Genomic DNA, 14055 nt, shown 5'->3' on the forward strand with positions numbered 1-14055 from the left:
GAGTATTGGTGCATACAGCAGCTTTTTATAGACAGAGAGAGATCGAGTAGACCTTCAAGGACTGAAACTGAAGTCAACTACTTAAAAAAAATTATTATTCTCACCCACTCCACTTGATAGTCTAATATCCTTTTTAACAAAAATAAATTTACGTTTGCATAAAATTACTTTAAATTACAAGTATAGAGAATGAACTAGGAATCGCCACTCTAGACTTTAATCAATAAAAGCCGTACATGAAATTAATTAGGTGCATTGTTTTTTTCTTTGTCAGAATTGACTTGTTAAGTAAGTGCATTCAAGACTTTAAGTCTCAATATTGCATTAAATTTTCTCCAACGTAGGGAAGGAAAAATCCAAGTCATCCAACGGAATAATCCAAATTACACCAGCAATTAATTATTTTAATTCCAAAATCTGCATGCAAACACACAGGTACTGTACATAAAGCTGTTTTGACTAAAACACGTAAATTTACTTAATCTTATACGTAAAAGTTCCACAGCAACCCCTTTTTCAGGTGTCCATTATTTTCATCTTTTGGATTGACACTCCAACTTCCCAATCAACCAGTCAATGCATTGAAGCTGTATGTTCTTAATTTAATTCATATCTTTCAAAGAAAAAATAAAGAAAAAAGAGCCAATTGTGTAAAAGAGCCAGCCATAAAACCAAAATTACTTTCCAAATAATGACAGGGATAGGAATTAAAGGGTTAGCTTCAGGTCCCAGGTCGAAGAAAAATAAGCTTCAGTCCAAAAAATATGAAAGGCTGCTGCTGAGTGCTGACTGAGTCTTTAGAGCGACATTAAAGTTAATATTCCATTTCTATTCAATCAATATCAACATTGGATGACTTGTCCTTTGTTTTAGTTCCTCGTCTAAGAAACCTTTGAACGAAAAAAATTGAGGTGAAATATCTGATACTTTTAATTATATTTTAAATGAGGAAATGGACTTATCAAAAGTTTGTAAATTGTAAATTAGAGCAAATCAGAACTTATCAAAAGTTTTATATAACATGAATGAATTTTCCTGGTTGGTCATGCAGACACTTACAACGCATATGGTGATTTTAAGGTGCCCGGTACTTGTTTACTGCATCTATCAGAAATCTTTAAGTACATACCGATCATACAATTGTTTTACAGCTTTTTTTTATGTCTTTTGGGAGCTATATCTTATTTCCTCTATTGCTACGTAACTACGGTTGTATTGTTAGTTTTTGTTGAGCTAATGTTTTTAGCTTTTCTTGACAAACTTGTAATTTCGTATGTAATCAATCAAGCTCAAGGAATTTAAGTTAGTTTAAGTATGCATTCAAAATGATTACAGAAATTGAAATCAACTTTGTTATAACTCAAATTGAATCAAGATTCTTGAAGGTAAAAATTCTCACGCGAGTCCAGCCTTCGCCAGCTATAAACTTTCTGTTCTAATGTTCTTTGTCTCATTGTGAAGCCAATGTTTGGCTGCCAGCTGGGGAAATTTAAGGCAGACTTCTTTTTGGGGAGAAAGGGGGGCTACAACATTGAGAGAAAATTTGACAGCTTCTTCCTTCGCATTTTCTTCTTATGAGAGGACTGCATTTTGCATTGTGCGATTTTGACAAGAGGTTTTTAAAATCTACTTTGATCTTTAAAATCTGCTTTGAGTTGTTGAATGCGCATTTTCTCTAGGAATTTAGATTTCTGAAGTTACAGAAAAAAGGGCTATTGTCCATTTGGGGTCGTTGGGTTGGAGCTTTGGAAGAGCCGAAGATGACTTATTCTTATCTCCTGTAGCTGTCTAAGCCGAATCTGCTAGTTCATGCCTTCCAACACTCGCATTGATATTGCATGACAAGTTCAAAACCACATTGTTTTGTAGCAGAATGCTGATTTCCACCATTCTCTTTCAAATAGAAACAGTAACAAAGCTTAGCTTCCAAGTAATATATGGGACTCCGAAGACTTCAAGTCTTCATATGAAAAGTCACGTTGGCCCACACAGTCTTCTTTTCTGCTTTTCCAATTTTTTGGGTCTACAAAAGACTGACTTTGAAGTCTTTGCATGCCCATTCGTATTTAGCTTACTCATGGACAAACGTTCATTTTCTTTTTGTCCTTCATTTTTTTCAACTAACGTTGTCTCCTTTTTTAAATCGTTCAACGAACAGAGAAGAAAATCAAGTCTACACATATATCTTGAGCAGTGGCGGATCCAATATTGTCGCCTCATGAGGTCATAGTGTAAAAGTTTCAATTTTTTTTTTACCATATTTAGAGGTTGTGTTGTTGTGTATAAATTTGAGCTCTGAAAATTTACATTACCAGATGGGTAATTTGCTTTAAAATTTCCTTAGGAAGAAGAGCTATAGTTTAAATATTACATGTTTGCTTAGGTGAAAAGGACAATTCAATGTAAAAAATAAAAAATCCTTGAAGTTGTATTTTGTTGCATTTAAAAGCACGCATACCAGTCCCCTAAAAAGAACTGGGTAAAACAGAAATTTGAATAGATATCATTTCTTTAAGTCTTGAGTCGAACTAGGTAAAACAGAAAGAAAGGGGGAAAATACATAGATGCATTTCTGTGGCAATACAAGGAAAAAAAAAAAAGAAGACTCAGAGAGCTCCAATGATGGGATGCAATCAATTTACTGAGCACCATACGGTCCTGATCAGTTCCCCCCACCCAAAAGAAAAGAGGAAAAAAATGCCACTACTAATATCACTTAGGCTTTTTGGTATAAATCTCATATTTACTGGGCTATATAGGTAGTTAAGTTGGGAACAATATCAATATTACTATTAGTGGGCTGATGGCCCGTCTCTCTGAAATTTAATACATTTCGTATTGTAATGCGACCCTAACCTGAATGTAAACATCAAATATAAGCCTTCCCAGGCTTTTATATGTTTGGCCATTTGTAAACGCTATCTCTACAAAATGGAGGTTTACAGTGTAGTTTCCATTTCCCAGAAAAAAAAACCCATAAAAAGTTAGAGAGGTGGGAGCGGCGTGCATCCATGTACAGTTTTTGGTTTGCCATAGATAAAGTAACCTGTGCTGCTGCTGACTGAGTCTAGAGAGTGATTGGCTCCTATTTGAAGAGAAACACATCTTTTCTTTATTATAAGGGGGCATAAGCAATAATTATTATATATACTTCCTAAAATCAGTAGACAGCAAAGACCAAATATTAAATTGTGTCAAAATTTTGGAGGGCCCAGCCCCTTCAGGCTTTAACAAGCCATAAAACCAAAAGTACTTTCGAAATAATGGCAGGGATAGGAATTAAAGAGTTAGCTTCAGGTCCCAGGTCGAAGAAAAATAAGGTTCAGTCCAAAAAAAGATGAAAGGCTGCTGCTGACTGAGTCTTTACAGCAACATTAAATTAATATTCCAATTCTGTTCTATCAATATCAATATTGGATGACTTGTCCTTTCTTTGTTTCTTCGTCCAAGAACTCATCAAAAGTTTTATATAACATGAATGAATTTTCCTTGTTTGGTGATGCAGGCACTTACAAAGCATATGGCGATTTTAATGTGCCCGGAGACTACTTGTTTACTGTATCTATCAGGAATCATTAAGTACAGCCTATTTATCTACTATGTAATTGTGGAAGTAGCACCGATCATACAATTGTTTTATAGTTTTTGTGATGTATTTTGGGAGCTATATTTTATTTCCTCTATTGCTACGTTCGGATTGTTAGTTTTCGTTCTTCTAATGTTTTTAGTTTTCATTGACGAACTTGTAATTTCGTATGAAATCAATCAAGCTCAAGGAATTTAGGCTAGTTTAAGTATGCATTCAAAATGATTACAGAAATCGAGATCAACCTTGTCATGGCTTAAATAGAATCAAGATCCTTGAAGGTAAAAATCATACATTTTATTCTCACGTGAGTCCAGCCTTTGTCAGCTGTAAACTTTCTATTCTAATGTTCTTTGTCTCATTGTGAGGCCAATGTTTGGCTGCCAGCTGGGGAAATTTAGGGCAGACTTCTTTTTGGTTAAAAAGGGTGGCTACAACATTGAGAGAAAATTTGACAGCTTCTTCCTCTGCATTTTCTTCTTATGAGAGGTCTGCATTTTGCATTGTGAGATTTTGACAATTGGTTTTTAAAATCTACTTCCATCTTTAAAATATGCTTTGAGTTGTTGAATGCACATTTTCTCTTGGAATTTAGATTTCTGAAGTTACAGAAAATAGGGCTACCGTCCACTTGGGGTCGTTGTATTGGAGCATTGGAAGATGACTTATTCTTATCTCCTGTATCGGTCTAAGCCGAATCCGCTAGTTCATGCCTTCCAACACTCATATTGATATTGCACGACAAGTTCAAAACCACATTGTTTTGTAGCAGAATGCTGACTTCCACCATTCTCTTTCAAATAGAAACAGTAACAAAGCTTAGCTTTCAAGTAATTTATTCAGTTTTCCTGACTCTAAACCTCTGCCCTGTATTGCAAATTATGTCATCGTAATGCAATCTTCTCAAAAGATATCATATACCAGCTTCTGTGCTGTAGCAAAGTTGATCCAAGGGATTCATAATTTACATTTACCAATTTACCATGCTGTAGAAACATCTATATTATTCTTTCAGCCATCTTGCCAAACAAAAAATATATATGCGTGTGTATATAGAGGGGGAGTAGAGATGATATACGAACATAAATGTTTGAGAGTCAAGACAGTTTGCTCAGTTTCTCTCACTTCTGTTGTCCCAGTAAGTTGAATCAGGATTGACTGGATAGAGATCATGAGCAGATGTAGATGAACCAGTCCAAGGCCCTTCAGTTGACGCAGTTTGTGTCTGGCTCTCACCGGTTTTCCTTCCGAAACTGGATTCAAAATGTTTCCTCATTGCTTCGATCTCATTAGTTGAGGCATTTGGATCTGAGACCAATTCCTGAACAGCAGCCCTGCCTTCAAGCATGCTCACAACTGAAGACATGATTGGCCTAACTGTTGAAGTGACATTGCAGCAGAGGAGAGCCACATTGATTGTAAGCATCACCTCTTCTTTGTTGAAGTCTGAGCTCAACCTTGGATCCACTAGGTCCATTAAATTCCCTTGCTCTTTTAGTAGATGTGCCTAGAAACAGCGAAGTACAAAAAAGCAACATAATTAGTCATTCAGGGTTAATATTGTCAGAGAAAGATAATGTGCTCAGGCATTCAATAAAAGAGAATCAATGCCAAATGAAGCCAGACTTGATTTTGGATCATCATTAAAACTATTGCAGTATCAATCACTTCCCCTCAGCCAGAGACACAGAATAGAGATAAACAGTATCAGACTAAATTTAACTTTAAATGAGGAAGCAGTAAAATCATGTTACCCAATCAAGAAGATAAAAGCTTTCTTCCTTTGACCTGTAACTGGTGTTGTTCCTCCCACTAGCAATTTCCAATACAAGAATTCCAAAGCTATAAACATCTGCTTTGTCAGTCAGATAACCCCGCATTGCATATTCAGGCGCCATATATCCACTGCAAAAAATCGCTCATCATTTCTCCATATTTAGCTTAGTGAAATACTAAAAATACTACAAAGTTTCTTTAACAGTACAGATCCAGTTAAGTTTGAAACTTATAAAAAGTTGAGAAACCTCCATCTGTTTCCTATTTCTATGGACCCATCATCGGGGTGGAAGAAATCAAAATAAAAGTATAAGAAAAATATATATATCACGGGGACTCACTAAGTTCCAGCAATACGGGTGCTAATGTGTGTATTATCCTCTTCATCAAGCTTGGCCAATCCAAAGTCAGATATCTTTGGGGTAAGATTTTTATCAAGCAGCACATTAGTAGCCTTGATGTCTCTATGAACGACCTTCAATCTTGATTCCTCGTGGAGGTAAGCCAAACCTCTAGCTATACCAACACAGATCTTGTGCCTTGTTGGCCAATCCAACTTCAACTGACTTTCTTCTGGCCCTTCAATTTGTCAAATTACTCAAAGTTAGTTATAAGGGACATGTTTTTTATGTATAAGATCTTTTATACCCATCTGCATGAACCAAATGAAGTTTACCAAACAGAGCACGAGCAAGGCTATTATTTTCCATGTACTCATAGACAAGCAATAGTTGATTTCCTTCAATACAGCATCCATGAAGCTTGACAAGATGAGGGTGTTGCAGAGCAGAAATCATGCCTATCTCATTCACAAATTCACGATTCCCTTGCTTTGATTTGGAAGAAAGCTGCTTGACAGCAATTACATTGCCATCTGATAGAAGGCCCTGCATTTGAGAAACAAGGTGAAAATCCCTTCTCTAAAAAGCAGAGCAACTTTAGTAACAATGCTTACAATTAATCAAGTAAGCCCAAATGCAATAAATAAGAAATATTGGTTCCACAGAATACCTTGTAAACAGGACCAAAACCACCTTCGCCAATCTTATTGGATTTGTCAAAGTTGTTTGTGGCATCTTTGAGTTGCCTGAAGCTAAATTTACCAGTTTGCAGGTCCACGCCCTTTAAATCTAGGTAAGAAGCAAACTCATATAAGAAATTGTCTACACGAATTTCATAATGGTAGCATTTTTATTTCTTAATATCATGCGACTGATTCAAGGCCTAGAATTTAACAAGTAACTGGATCTATAGGTAGGCAGACTTCGCATCAAAGGTTTCAACAGTATAATATATTCTAGCAGCATCAAGGCGTTAGAAAGTTCAATATCTAAATAAATATCAACTTACAGAGTGCCTAAATATACACGAAAAGTACATACAAAATAACAGCGTAAACTGCACGTACCATCCTCCAAAGTATTTTGTTGTCCTAGGAGGCCTCTCCTCCAAAGAATACCAAAAATCAGTAATATAATGAAGACTCCTCCAGCCACAATTCCAACTACTGCACCTACAGATATGCCACTTCCACCAGATACAGGTGATATTACAGGTTCTGGTGGGGGTACAAAGTCTGCCGGAAGAAGAATAGCTTTATTAGAGTAAATGCGAATGTAATAGATAAGAGATTGCATTATTCAAACAGCTACCTAAAGCCGGATCTCTTAATTGTGTTGTAATATTAATGCCTAACATGATATTTACATATTAGAAGCTCCCAATGGTCTACAAATAGCAATTAGAAGAAGCTCAGAACAGTGTAAACTTACCAGGATCTACAGAAATAGCTGATATAAGAGGACCATAAACTCCTCTAAGAGGGATACCAGACGTCCCTTTCCCAGCCCAATAAAAACGGATCTCCAAGGTACCACTGGTTACAGCAGCAGTATAGTTCATTATGACTGCAGTGCTAATCCCACCAGCTTTATCGACAATATTGAAATCCTTCTGCACTAGTCTCCCCTGCAATATCGTAGTTTTGTTACATAACATTTCATGATCGTAATGTGGTTTATTTTTTCAGCCTTGACAACCTATTTTACATGTTATTACTAGAAATTCATAAACATTTGAATTAACCAGGAACTAAACAGTGTCTGTTGACCTTTACCTGAATGTAAACATCAAATATACGCCTTCCCAGGCTTTTATATGTTTTGCCATTTGTAAACCCTGTCTCTGCAAAATGGAGGTTTACAGTGTAGTTTCCATTTCCCAGACAAAACCCATAATAAGTTAGAGAGATGGGAGAAAGGCGTGCATTCATGTACAGTTTTGGGTTGGCCATGGAGAGTATCGATTCATTGTTTTGGATAAAGGTGTCTTGAGGACGGTCATCATCAGTAAAGTAACCAGTGCTGCTTAAAGCCCAATTTGTTGAGCTCTGGTGAAACGATGAAGGTCCAACTGAATCTGTGTCACTATTAAATGTTGTATTTTTTTCCCCAAAAACAGTTACTTCTTTTCCACCACAATTTATATGGAGAGAGTACCAAGCTACAACAGAAAGCAAAAGATTAGTGGCCGTTGAGGAGGAAAACAAAAAAGAATCAACCCCAGAAGAAGAAAAAAAAGGCAATTATTTCTATTATTCCATTTTGGCATTAGAAGATTCAGGGGTATGATGAATGACTGCAAATGCAGGTTCATGATGGGTTGAGGCAAGTGTATAATGGTCTTCTTTCACATGGTACTTTTCCTTTTGGATCATACAAGCCTCCAGCTCCCCCCAAAAAAAATTCAAAGATAAATAAATATATCTTCAAGCAATATGTGGAAACCCAACTTACTTTTTGGACATTTTGCAGTTCTGAAACATGAAACAGTTTTTCTGGTAGGATAATGCAGGATCCAGAAGAAGTCAGCAAGATAACATCATAAATGAAAATAAGTTGTAAAATAAAATAAGAATACTCAGTTGGAAAGCCAGGTAAATTTATCTACGCATGCTTTCAGAGGATTAATTTGTAACTTACGAACTATTTCCCTTTGAAGAGCTTGCAAACAAGTTCCTGTAGAAATTAACACAAATTGAAAATTTAAATTTGCTCTACAAGACACAAACAAAGTAAACTCAAGCTAATGAAAACATTCTTACAAGCCGCCTTGTGATTGACAACCTGTGTCCCCTGTGGTGAAGTTATTATATGAAAGATCACTGCACAAAAAGGGCTGTTATGTAAATTCCTTTCCAAATGCAGTATGAGACAGAAAATAAAATGAGGAGCAAGAGGTAGGTATTAACATGGTTGGACTGAAATTTTGAAATCATAGTTTATATCAATTCTAGCAAGATTTAATTCTGAAAATCCAATATTAAAACAATCAACCAAACTTCATGAGATGAAAAATATTAGCTACTTTCACTATTCATAGTCATAGGTGCCTAAGCTCTCACAACTGTCCACGTTAGGCCAAGTTCACCTTAAAATTTCCCCGTACTGAATTTGGTCAAGCTACCCGCATATCATAACATATAGTATACCAAGATGATAAAGGTCTACCCCAAGACAAGGGCATAGCCATCATTTAATTTCAGGATGCTCTCTTCCCTTGGAACTACCTTCTATGTTAATTAGGTCAAGCTCTCCAACTTATGCATCTACTTAACATTGTTGAATATGTCGAATCCTATCCTTCCTTGTCTTCCCACACATCCATCTTGACATTCTCATTCCCACCACACTCATTTTGTGAACATGTTGTTTTCTAAGTGCCTAGAATTTTGTCCCATATAGCGTGGCTGGTCTACCAATATATGCAAAAAATGTTTTGGAGATATGAGGGAAACCTTGAAAAAGCTTAGGAGTCAATAAACTTAAGAAACATTTTAGGATAGTTTCAAAACTTCATAATCTTACATGAAAAGGAACTACTATCTAAGAATGCTATCAACAATTTTAAAATCAGTGATCATGAGAAAATAAAGAATGTACATTAATGCCTATTTCATGAGTATAATTGTAAGTGAAGCTCCAATATGAAAAGTCATGTTAATGCATGTACGGTGTTTTATCCAGTATTAGACATCATAAATTTCCTTACTACATAACTAAATATTAGCATTTGGAAGAGAAGCTTACAAGTTTTCTTTCGTCCAAGTAGGCACGGGTCCAGTCAGCAAGTTTCCAGTTAAGAATCTAAACATAATTGATACAGGAAAAAGGGCATAAACTACTAGAAGGGGGTATAGACATGAGCAATGAATTACTAGATAAAATATATATATCTTCAGTTGTTTGCTTGAGTATTAACGAATTAAAAAATAAATTCATTCCAGTATAACTTGTGAGTCATTAGTTATATAGTAAGCATGATTAACACGTCCAGCTTGTAGGGCTGGGGTGTGACAAAACCATTGAAGAATGCCTGCTTGAGTTTTCTTGTAAGAAAGCCAAGATTTGTTATTCAAATTGCTTACATAAAATCCACTTTTGCTAGAGCAACAAAGCTGCTTGGAATTTCCCCGGTTAGCTTGTTAAAGCTGAGGTCTCTGCACAAACCAATAACAAATGCATTTCAGATACGCTCCCCTAGAGAAAGACGTTATTTAAATTAAAAATAATAATAAAACCTTTCCAGGAATAAGGTAAGTGTCAAATATATGCCATGATCTGCTCATGTATACATGTGTGTGAGTATGCTGATTACTTTAAAATAGGGCATGTTCTCTTTGTACATACAGAAACATGTGGCCCCCCTCCAACATCCTCAAAGTCATTCAATAATCCTTGAGTTATTAGAATAGCATCTAGAAAGAAGATAATTTATCTGAAGACGGTAAATAAAACATGGACAAAGACATTTGTACTAACAAAGTTTTCAAACTCTTCATGTCCCCGAGATATGGAGGTAGCTGTCCGATAATATTGCAACTCCTCAACATCCTGTAACAGAAAAACTAAACTTTTGAGTTTGCAAAAGACTTCTGGTACAGACAGACATTGTGTGTCATACAAGCATTAACTCACAGTGTCTTCATTCTTTTCATATTCTCAAGTGGAGGAAAGGGTGCTTCATGCCCACTCAAGTCAGTAATTCTCCTGCATGTTAAAATCGAGCAATGAACATCCAGAAAATTGCTAATCTGTTTGTATTAATAAATAGATACAAAATCAAAATCCATACTAACAAGTCAGTTAAATTTGTCAAATGAGAAATGCCAGAAGGAATTGGGCCCGTCAAACCACTAGCCTGAATCAGTCTGTTTTAACAAGTCATAACATTTGAATTAGTGATAATATTCAGAATCAAGTAGCAGCAAAAATAACAACAACAACAACAAAAACACTCACACTTTCTCAAGATTTGTCCAGTTCTTTATAAAATCAGGTATCTGCCCAGAAAAGTGACTGTCACCCACCCGGCTGCATAATGATTGGCAAAAGGAAAACAGTACCAATTAATCCTATAATGCGGTATTTGGGTGCTTAGGAAACCTTTAAGAAAAAAGTACAACAGAAGCTTACAAGTCTTTTAGCGTGGTAAGATTTCCAAATGTTTCTGGCAACTCCCCGGTAAAATTATTTGAGGTAAGAAGCCTAACCATGAAGGAGACATAACAAATATTAAAGATAAAGAAGTCGATGATTTCTGATGAAAATATCCAGCATCTGTCTACAGCAAAGCGATTCCATATAATAAACCAAATATTCTTTTATCACGATAAAATTCGGAATAGGACAATCTTACATTCTTTCTATGAGGGGCAAATTCCCAAGCTGCCAAGGGAGCACTCCAGAAAAATTATTCATAGAGATGTCCCTACACAAAGCCAATTCAATTCCATTGATGAAAAAAATATCATCATTAAGGATCTCCAAAAAAATCAAGTGGGGGAAAGAAGAAACAAATGCGTAATCAACACTCACAAACTCTTCAGGGTTGTGATGTTTCCAATCTCTTTGGGGATAGAACCGGTCAAACGGTTTGCAACAAGGGAACTGCAACAGAACTCATATGTTTATGATCACTTTTATCAAATAAATGGCTCAATAACATTATATGGCCATCAATAAGAACACGACAAGAACATCAACACACACACACACACACACACACGTATGCAGAGTGAAAAAAAAAGACAGTACATGTTGACAAGTGGAAGGGAGCCCCATTCTGGAGGGATGGTACCACTCAGGTAGTTGCGGGTGAGGTCGCTGCAGGAGAAAGAAAGAAATGAGTCATTTCCTCATTGACAACAGACATACATGTAAGGTAACAACGTGCTTACATTTCTTTGAGATAGGTGAGCCTAGCCATCTCTTTTGGGAGTGTTCCTGGCAAATCCTGAGCTTTCATGACTCTGTGCTTCATCACAAAACAAGGTTTCAAATCTTAATTGCAATTTAGCAAAGACCTGTCTCGCAGCTATACTGTGACTAAAAAGAAATGCTTCTGAAAAATCACAAAGGAGACCAGAACAGTTGAAACACAAATTATTTAGAGAAAATACGTAACTTCTGAAAAATCGGCTTTACCAAACGCAAATTGTTTAAGACTCAAAAATTGTTTTTGAGTTTTGGGAAAATGCTTAACTTGCAATTACGCAAACAGTTAATGTGCATTTTGTTCTGTAGTGATAAATAAGAAAGCCAGCTCTTTCAAAACCAAACAGTTACAAAGGCAAGCCTGCATACAGCAGTGATACTAACTACCAACTCATCATAGAACTGAGCATCAATTCATCAAGTGTGTCTGCCAGAAATTTTTCTGCATTTTCTTGAATTCATCAAATAGAATTAAAATTTGAAGGAAAACCATTCAAGGCCACTTCCATTCATGAACCATAACCCATGACCCATGACCCATCAAAGCCGCCTGAGCCCAATCTTAAAAATACTGTTTCTGGAATACACCATTGCCAAATTACCTTGGTTGCCTTGCCTGGCCCCCACATATATTGAACGGGTGGAAGAGGACGTGGCAACGGCCAATTTTGGAGGTGGCAGGATGATATTTTAAGTCAATTGAGGGGCCAATGTGAAAATGATAAATAATTGATAGACCCCAGGAAACCAAATGTCCAATCACAGCTGAGTTCATGGGGCCAATCAAGGAAGCTTCATGCACTGATTTCAGTGTCAGAGACAGCTCACGGGCCTCGTAGACATTGTCCTTTGATGTAATAATTCTTGTGCTTTTTGGTTTTATTTGTATGCCAAAACAAGACAATACTTCGATCTTATCCTTCTAAACTTTACTATTTCTTTCGCATTAAAACTAAAGTCACTTGCGCCATATTAGAATCCGAGCATCCTACTCAAAATCAATTTATCAAAAATAAAAAATTTTAAAAACTTTATGTTAGTTTTTTTTTTAATCTCTAATGTGAAATGCTCTTAATATAGTCCTTTACGCGTTTATTCTTATACGGTGATGTGAAAATATGTGAAATTATTGGACCAACCATGTGAATAACATTGACTCTTGATACCACCCTAAATCAAGAGAAAGATTTTCTTTATCAAATACATTGATACATAACCAAGCTAACTAATTATATTAACTAGTAGTAGTAATTAACTAGATGTCTGAGGCATTAAGCATCCCAACAAATTCTGAGATGATATCACTGACTAATCTAATACCCCTAAGAGTATCAACATCAAAATTAACTTAAGTATACATGTAAATAACCTATCCTAACACTACTCACGTCACTTAATTTGAGAGGAGTTTTTAAGTGCGGTTACCGTATATAATAGTATACTCGTAGTGATAGAATTAGTGTGGAATTAGGTGGAACTAAAGTATGGAGGATCCTTATTTTTGTAAGGGTTGGATTTGGCAGGCGGACATAAGAATTTCTCATAGTTTGAACCTTCCCTAACATTTAGAGGCTCTCCTACCTTTAACTTATCCGAGAAAGTTAGAAAAATTGTTAGAACCAAAAGAACAAGTTGGATTCCATGTATAAAGTACAAAATTTGAAGGACTTTAAATTTTGAGACTCATGGAAGAGTAAGTAACTACAAGTAGTACTTCTTCACCGAGAGAGAGAGAGAGAGAGAGAGAGAGAAGTTTACATGCTGGTAATATGGCAGACAGTGGAATTGGCAAAGGAACAATTACAGGTGACGCCATACTCAAATCCTTTGGCCGGATTGGTATCGGTCCATGGTTTTTGATTGTTGCACGGATCTGCATCTCCACTGAAATCCCAGTTCGTCTTTCCCAGTGTCTTTGCTATGTCAGCTAAAGTTTGTACTACATATATATATAAAACAAAGTGCAACAATAATTTAACACCATATGCTCAATACTCAATATCTACACATTCATACAATTACTACCATTAATGTCTAAAGTCATGAATCCAAGCATCATATATACGTATACCTTCATCTCGTGGCAATCGAGTAACTCCAAAACCAAAATTTGCAAAGCAAACCACCAAGAGAGAATGAAGAAAAAGTCGTGGGAGGAAGAACATATTCACTCAATTAATTTTGTAAGGGAAACCTTTTCACATTTGAAGAGGAAACCAGCGCCCAAAATGAGAATGGGTTTGTGTTGTGAGGAGAATTGGTGCTTACAGCAACCAGCTTTTTATGGAAAGAGAAAGAGGGTGTGTGGTGGTGGGTGGTGGGTGGTGGGAGAGGGAGTAGACCTCGAAGAATTCACACTGAAGTCAAATACTTCAAATTATACGAGTATAGAAAATTATTATTCTCGTCCACTCTCCT

General features: G+C 36.2%; 1 protein-coding gene across 1 annotated transcript; it reads right to left on the minus strand.

The window, feature by feature from the left end:
• Window positions 1–4486: 4486 nt before the first annotated feature.
• Window positions 4487–14055, minus strand: LOC103325980 (putative leucine-rich repeat receptor-like serine/threonine-protein kinase At3g14840). Its single transcript, XM_089049286.1, has 24 exons — window positions 13709–14055; window positions 13396–13576; window positions 11601–11672; window positions 11458–11526; window positions 11239–11310; window positions 11060–11131; window positions 10837–10908; window positions 10663–10734; window positions 10500–10571; window positions 10339–10410; window positions 10183–10254; window positions 9789–9860; window positions 9451–9507; window positions 8466–8525; window positions 8344–8379; window positions 8158–8198; window positions 7479–7864; window positions 7135–7330; window positions 6771–6938; window positions 6374–6492; window positions 6039–6249; window positions 5704–5941; window positions 5341–5491; window positions 4487–5093 (listed from the first exon to the last, which is right to left on the minus strand). The coding sequence occupies exons 1-24, from the start codon at window positions 13800–13802 to the stop codon at window positions 4698–4700; spliced, it is 3051 nt and encodes a 1016-aa protein (XP_088905412.1). The 5' UTR covers window positions 13803–14055; the 3' UTR covers window positions 4487–4697.

Source organism: Prunus mume, linkage group LG3 (assembly GCF_029339155.1).
Source record: "Prunus mume cultivar Tortuosa linkage group LG3, ASM2933915v1, whole genome shotgun sequence".
NCBI lineage: Eukaryota > Viridiplantae > Streptophyta > Magnoliopsida > Rosales > Rosaceae > Prunus > Prunus mume.